This window comes from Triticum aestivum, chromosome 6D, assembly GCF_018294505.1.
Source record: "Triticum aestivum cultivar Chinese Spring chromosome 6D, IWGSC CS RefSeq v2.1, whole genome shotgun sequence".
Lineage (NCBI taxonomy): Eukaryota > Viridiplantae > Streptophyta > Magnoliopsida > Poales > Poaceae > Triticum > Triticum aestivum.
Window position 1 is genome coordinate 380,814,654 of NC_057811.1, and position 7,227 is coordinate 380,821,880.

Genomic DNA, 7,227 nt, shown 5'->3' on the forward strand with positions numbered 1-7,227 from the left:
GCGCATACACCTATAGCAACACGTGTCGTCATGAGCATATATGCTTCAAGGTACATAGATTTGATCAAATTGTGCAAGGATGATAGTCTCATGTCAATGTCTTCTAGTTTAAAGCACGTCAAGAAAATCGTGTATCTTTTCCTATCCCGGTGTATCTCAGCCTCGTTATTATCTTCTCTGATGGTGTCGCGCTCCTCACAATCACTCCATGTGTCACCCTCTTCAAGAACATTCAGGTGGGGCGGCCGCCCTACCTTGCTTTAGAGGAGCTTCGCCGGTGCACAATTAGATTTTTTATTTATTTTAAGGAAGCTTGGCTCTTCTGATGTATCTAAGGTGGTACAACTACATAAGAGTTTAGCTTCGAATCTCTGCATTTAAGATGCACAAGGATTATAAACCCTAAAAATGATTTAATTCTTTTTTTCGAGAAAAAATGATTTAATCCATGCATGTGTAGCTTATGTGACGGTGTACGACGAGGACAGGCGATATCTGGTCATCATGACAAAAAATTCCATTCAATGTTGGACGCCTAACATATCCCAGAGCGCTTCAAAAATATCAAGTGCATATATAGAAACTAGCCTGCGCGGAGCCCCAAAGGAGTACAAGCAAAGCAGCAAAAGAAGGCAGGAAATTATTCCCCTCTGGATGTGGAAACAAATCACGAAAACCTAGAAAGAATCGTCTACCCGTTTTTTCTCATTTTTCTACCCCAAAAAATAGGCCCCGGATCCGAAATTCCCATCCAGTTGCAAAAACACCCCTCCCTTCCTTCCTCGAGCTTCCTCTACTCGATCGAAGCCCAGCAGCGGCGCCTGACACGGAGAACAGGGCCGCGGACCCGCCTCGCCGCCCAGGTCGCCGGCGACCGGAGCCCTCCTCCCCCGCCGCCGCCCCTCCGGTGAGCTGCTCTCCTCATTTTCTCGATCGTCTCCGGGCTCCCCGCCGCCGCCGCCTCCTCCTCCCCCTCGCCGCCAAAATCGCGACCTCGCCCCATTGCGCCGCGGCTCTCCTCCTCCCCGCAGGACGGCGCGGCTGGTTCTCGTGACGGCCCTGGCTTTCCTCCCGGAGCGTCGGCTCCTTCCCACGCCGCTTCAAATTTGTTTTCCGAACTGAACCCGCATATGCCCCACGTCAAGGCCCGGCCCTGCAGTTCTGCCGCGAGTTCGCAGCCTGGATTACTTGCGAGTTTGGTCGGTAGTAGGTTAGTTACCCATCTGCAAGAGTTGAGTACCTTGTCATTCAGTGGACGATTCAAGTGGAAGGTTTCAGTACCTTGATGGAACCTGCACGGGGCCCCGAAGCCCATCCCCTGTAGTTGCGAGGTCCCTCTCCTGTCTGCCCCGTAATAGAGCTCAGTTGCAAGGTCCATGTACTGTCTGTCTTTTGTTAACTGTGCTCTTGTCCTCCCTCACCTGTGCGCAAAGGATTACCAGTAGACTAGTTAACTGTGTCCTGTCTGTCTCTTCATAGATTTCAGTTGCACTATTGTAGGGACGTTGAGAGATTCTGCAATTCCAGTGATGTGATTATTTCAGTTACAGTTCCTTTATGTTCTGGTACACCACATTTCTTTCAGCATGTCATTGTTGACTCTTGATACTTAAGGTTCTTTGTTGTAGGTTAAGTTGTCTCGGAGACTTCTTTTGAATGGAGCGCAGTGATTCCCTGTCCGAGTCGCCAAGGAAGCGGAATGGCCTTCTGCGTGACCAGGTCCAGCTGGTGAAAAGGAAGGACACAAGCCGCTATGAGATCGTCCCCTTTCCAGAGCCACTGTCTTTTGAGAAAGGCTTCTTTGTCATGATCCGCGCCATCCAGCTCCTGGTGCAGAACAATGAAGGGATAATATTTGTGGGAGTTGCTGGCCCCTCTGGGGCTGGTAAGACGGTGTTTACTGAGAAGGTCCTCAATTTCATGCCCAGTGTTGCTGTCATATCAATGGACAACTACAATGATGCAAGTCGCATAGTTGATGGCAATTTTGATGGTAACACAACTAATCTGGATGGCTACTTCTGTTACAATAGGAAGATTCCTGTAATAAGAAATACTTATAATTTACATTACATAATCTATGCATTATCTTATGGTTCTTACTTGGAACCACATGTCTCTGCAGTAATATTTGCATATGATTTAGTATATAATAGAAATATTAGTAACTTTTTGCATGGGATGGGACTGTATTCATTTAGTCAGGAGTGGTGCTAAATGCTAACTTGAGTAACTGATATATGTATTTGTAAAATTTTGTCAGATCCACGTCTAACAGATTATGACACACTGTTGGAAAATATTCATGGCTTGAAGGAAGGAAGGTCCGTTCAGGTTCCAATATATGATTTCAAGATGAGTTGCCGGACTGGATACAGGTAGAAACATTCTTGCGTCATCACTGCGATCTTTACATTATGTACTACTCCCTCCGTTCCTAAATATAAGTCTTTGTAGAGATTCCACTATAAACCACATACGGATGTATATAGATGCATTTTAAGTGTAGATTCATTCATTTTGCTCCGCATGTAGTCCACCTAGTAGAATCTCTACAAAGACTTATATTTAGGAACGGAGGGAGTAGAAAATTAGGCTCATATTTCACCATGATTGATCTTATCTAACTATATCATTTTCTTATGGCCAACAGAACAGTTGATGTCCCTAGCTCCAGGATTGTTATTATTGAAGGTATATATGCACTGAGTGATAAGTTACGGCCAATACTGGATCTGCGTGTTTCTGTCACTGGTGGTGTTCATTTTGACCTGGTGAAGAGGGTCCTAAGGGACATACAACGAGCTGGCCAGGAGCCTGAGGAAATAATTCACCAGATCTCAGAAACGGTTGCTTGACCTTTTGAACTTGAATCTATATCTGCTCTTTCCTTGTGTTTTCTTGCTCCCGTAAAAGGTCATTATAGAAAAAATCTGCGGTTTACGGGTTAATATTAGCGCACGTAGTATTTTATCCGGCAATGTGTGTGGTCTAACATGGTGGAAGATGGTATTTTCAGGTTTATCCAATGTACAAGGCTTTCATTGAGCCGGATTTGAAGACAGCGCACATAAGAATTATCAACAAGTTCAACCCTTTCTCAGGGTTCCAGAATCCTATGTATATTCTGAAGGTAAGTCTTCCTCAATTATGTTCAATCTTTTTGTCATCCATGTCCAATCAATTTGGATTTTCTGGTTACAAGATGGCTGAGTGTTGATATTTTTAGAAATGCCATAGCTTGAATAATAAATAATGATCTATTGGTTTAGTAAGATGACCTGACTCTTGGATGCGTACTGTCACAGTCACCACGGTCTCTAACACCTGATCAAATCAAAGCTGCTCTTGGCGAAGATCAAACTGAAAGCAATGAAGAAACTTATGATATCTATTTACTTCCACCGGGTGAAGATCCAGAAGCATGCCAATCTTATCTGAGAATGCGGAATAGGGAAGGGAAATATAATCTGATGTTTGAGGTATGCCCTCTTTCATGACTATATGTACTATATAGTTGTGAAGGGTATTGTTGGGTTTTCTGTTAGAAATATTACATTTCGGTTTCTTCATGTCATCAGTTCTCACTTATTTAGTTGCTGCCTTATTCCATATGATGGCTTCAGGAATCTTCTCCTTGCTAGAATATTCAAATTTGACAATTAAGCACCTGCAGCTCATAAAGACAAAGCCTACTTGTGTAGTGGGTCTAAAAAGAAAAGGAAAGATCAGCCGATTCTTAACTATATTCCCCTTTTATATTCATATATGCAAATTGTTAACTCCATGCATTTTACTTGATCTTCTCTGCAAACTTATAGTATCCTCTACCGCAGTAGTTAACTGAGGTACTACCCTATGTTAGCTTTTTAGTTAATGTTATATCTTGCCCTATGTGAACTATGTTAAGCGTTCTTGTTTGCTGACTAACTTGTGTTTTTTGATAATTTGAAGGAGTGGGTGACTGATAATCCTTTTATCATATCACCGAGGATTACTTTTGAAGTCAGTGTACGTCTTCTTGGTGGTTTGATGGCGTTGGGATATACTATAGCAGCTATACTGAAGAGAAGCAGCCGTGTGTTTTCTGATGGCAAGGCTACTGTTAAAATTGACTGGCTGGAGCAACTTAACCGAAGGTATATACAGGTGAGCATTTATATGTCTATATGATTTGACTTGCATATGTTTTGACTACTAAACTCATTATTATTTTTGAGCCTGCAACTTGTTAAGAAATTTCTTACCTTGCTTCTCTCTTATTAAGGTGCAAGGTAGAGACAGACTTTATGTCAAATTTGTAGCAGAGCAGTTAGGTTTGGATGGTTCTTATATCCCACGCACGTATATTGAACAAATTCAACTGGAGAAACTGATGAATGATGTTATGGTATGTACTTTACAAAGTAAATCTTCCACCTTACTGCTAGCTATACTGCTTAGTTTTGGCAGTGGTATGTGACAAAGATGATGTTCAGGCATTACCAGATGATCTGAGGACAAAGCTCAGCATTGATGATGAGCTGGTTTCAAGTCCAAAAGAAGCTTTTTCCCGGGCCTCTGCTGATAGGAGAAACGAACTTATGAAAAGGTTTCTTCATGTCATCTGTTCCTAGTTTAATCTCCTGTGATTGATTGATTTGTTGAAACGTTGGAACCTGAATGAGGCTGACATTCTCTTGTGGATACCTTCCAGTGGGCTATCTCATTCGTATTCAACACACGGAGATAAAAGTATTGTGAAATTGAATAAACTGACTGAAAGCAACCGAAGGTTTGGCAGTCGGCGAACTCCTGAACCTCCTGTGATTAATCAGGTGACCCTTCCAGCATATTTCATTCTTGTGTGGTGCTATAACAATCACATCTATTTCGAACTTGTTCTGTCATGATATTTTGACACACGTGCATGCTGATGTTCAAATCATTCTTGTTCCGACACTTGTTCTCTTGCATAGGGTGCAATCAACCAGCTGTCAGAACAGATATCGACACTGAATGAGAGGATGGATGAGTTTACCTGTCGGGTTGAAGATCTTAACTCAAAATTTACACTGATAAAATCTTCACCGAGTCAGCAAAATTTAGTTCCTCCAAGTGATACTCGTAATGGTTCTGCACCTACAAATCTCTTTGTTTCTCAGTTGGGTAATGGTACCCTTATACCCCATTCATCATCATCAAACCAACTTTCAAAAGAGTCTCCATTGATGGAAGAGGTATTTTACTGCTGTTACCACCTGTTTTCTTGACTGCCTTTTCCCTAGTTTTACCTTTAGTTTTTAGCTCTATTGAAAGTTCACTCAAGGTACTTCTGAATCCATAGACGATATACAATCTAGTAGTCTTCTCTTCGAAATAAATTTGTGAATTATGATAATTGGCTACCGTTTAGCAATGACCAGATTTGGCGTCGGAATTCAAACCTCGCTAATAGTTGGAAATTGAATTAGGTAAATAGATTCTGTCAAGTCTAATCTTAGGATATGTTGCAGCATTATTTGGAAGTACGCTTTTTCAGAACTTGTTGGGAGCTAGATGTAGAACCATGCCTGACTTGTGGAAATTAAGTGTTTTATTAATTTTATTCAGATCATGATTTGGAATGGGTTGAGAATCAGTGAGACTTCAGCTTTTGATAACAGTATCACGGTGTTACGGTTGCCGCTGGTTGGCCCAAATCAATTTGATAAATTGGAAGCCCAACCTAAATGAACCCGTCTCTACCAAATCGACATGAAGAAACTCAACTATTATAGTGACATAGTATAACTAGCAACTTGTAGATGTAACATGAATGTTGGATCAGGCTTTAGAGTGTAAATGCCACACTGTATAGCAAAGGGTCAGTGGATTTATATTCCTGACTTATATAATTTTGTTGGTATACACAATTTGAACCCTCTTGGTTGGGTACTCATGGAAAGTTCAACGTAAAATACTTTAAATACATGAGTGCTGGTTGCGCTATTTAAACTTTTGCTCTTTAATATTACACATTATTGTGTACAAATCTTGGCGTTTCACTTTGTTGGATGGTTTATTTCCTGAGCAGATTATGGTCTTATCAAGGGGTCAGCGCCAAGTAATACATCAGCTCGACAACCTCACCAACCTGCTTCACGATCATTTGGTCTTGACCCGCCAAGGAAACGCCGTGAGTAGGAACCGGATCCAGGAAGGAATTGACATGGCCATCTGTCCGTTGATAATCCTGACAATCGGCAGTGTTGGGTACTTCGTGTTCAAGAGTCTCAACAGGGGCTGACGAGAGTGAGACCCGATGAAAAGTGCGCGGTTCTGAAGCTCACCACCAAGTCAAGTCAAGAACCAGAGGAGGCCAAGCAGTCTCAAATGATCTTCGGTACCCAGAGCCCGGACTCCAAAACTGTTACTTTCTCTTGGAAGTTATAGTCGGTCCTTGAGTCGGACACCATGATAGGGATCATATCTAGTAGATACTTTTTTCAAGATAGGCGAAAACTCATATATACAAAGCGCAAGCAACAGAGTTTAGTCTTTGGTATTGAGCTGAGATACTTCGAAAAGGTCGGGAAAAAACTATGTACCGGAGGCATACATACTCTGCCTGTAGTCGATACTGGAAATCCCAGTATCAATAAATTTTGGGGGTACCGCTCACAGTCCTTAATTCCTGATAATGTTGCCACATAGCTGCATAGGCTTTACTGAAATCTTTCTTCCCACCTGTCTCGACAGTCAGCATGACTTTGCCCTTACGGGAGACTGGTTCTTACAGCTGCATGCGGTTTTACTTTCCAGCGCTGTCATGCCCTTAAATTGTTGTTGCACAAGCTTTGATGTGACCATTAATCTATCACGCACACAAAAGGATTCTGGTGACACCGTACTGTTGGCATCTGCAACGCCATGCAAGTAGATTACAGTATATGTTAGTGTAACCCAGCTCAACCCGGCAATCCTGCCCACGGGCATGGGCGCCCATGGGCACCCAACCCGAATGGGTAGGTATTGGTCGCCGACTTCGCCCATGGGTCTTACCTATGGGTAATCCGATTAATCGTAGGTAGGGTATGGACACAAGTTTATGCCAGCGGGTTATCCGATGGGTTGCCCATTTAATATTGTTAATATAATAAATTATTTATCACGTATTACATTTGGTCATTTATATAAATGCACTGCATATATTAGTAGGAGTATGTACTAACCTACTCTATAAAATTCGACCACGAACTGCAGTAG

The 7,227-nt window shown here is 42.2% G+C and overlaps 1 protein-coding gene across 2 annotated transcripts; it reads left to right on the plus strand.

The window, feature by feature from the left end:
- Positions 1-618: 618 nt before the first annotated feature.
- On the plus strand, positions 619-6,709 carry LOC123145237 (inorganic pyrophosphatase TTM1). Of its 2 annotated transcripts, none has more exons than XM_044564610.1 (12): positions 619-907; positions 1,629-1,993; positions 2,264-2,378; positions 2,654-2,849; positions 3,020-3,133; positions 3,309-3,482; positions 3,955-4,149; positions 4,268-4,390; positions 4,479-4,591; positions 4,697-4,817; positions 4,959-5,219; positions 6,056-6,709. In XM_044564610.1, the coding sequence occupies exons 2-12, from the start codon at positions 1,657-1,659 to the stop codon at positions 6,266-6,268; spliced, it is 1,962 nt and encodes a 653-aa protein (XP_044420545.1). In that variant the 5' UTR covers positions 619-907; positions 1,629-1,656; the 3' UTR covers positions 6,269-6,709. The 2 variants fall into 2 exon arrangements, with proteins under 2 accessions (XP_044420545.1, XP_044420546.1); XM_044564611.1 differs by having other exon boundaries at positions 742-907; positions 1,615-1,993.
- The last annotated feature ends 518 nt before the right edge of the window (positions 6,710-7,227 follow it).

Bases quoted from the DNA above. Each gene is read 5' to 3' on its own strand.
- LOC123145237 (XM_044564610.1), top strand. From the start codon at position 1,657: ATGGAGCGCAGTGATTCCCTGTCCGAGTCGCCAAGGAAGCGGAATGGC. The intron at 3,483-3,954 runs GTATGCCCTCTT...GATAATTTGAAG, and splicing joins AATATAATCTGATGTTTGAG to GAGTGGGTGACTGATAATCC. The intron at 4,391-4,478 runs GTATGTACTTTA...GATGATGTTCAG, and splicing joins AACTGATGAATGATGTTATG to GCATTACCAGATGATCTGAG.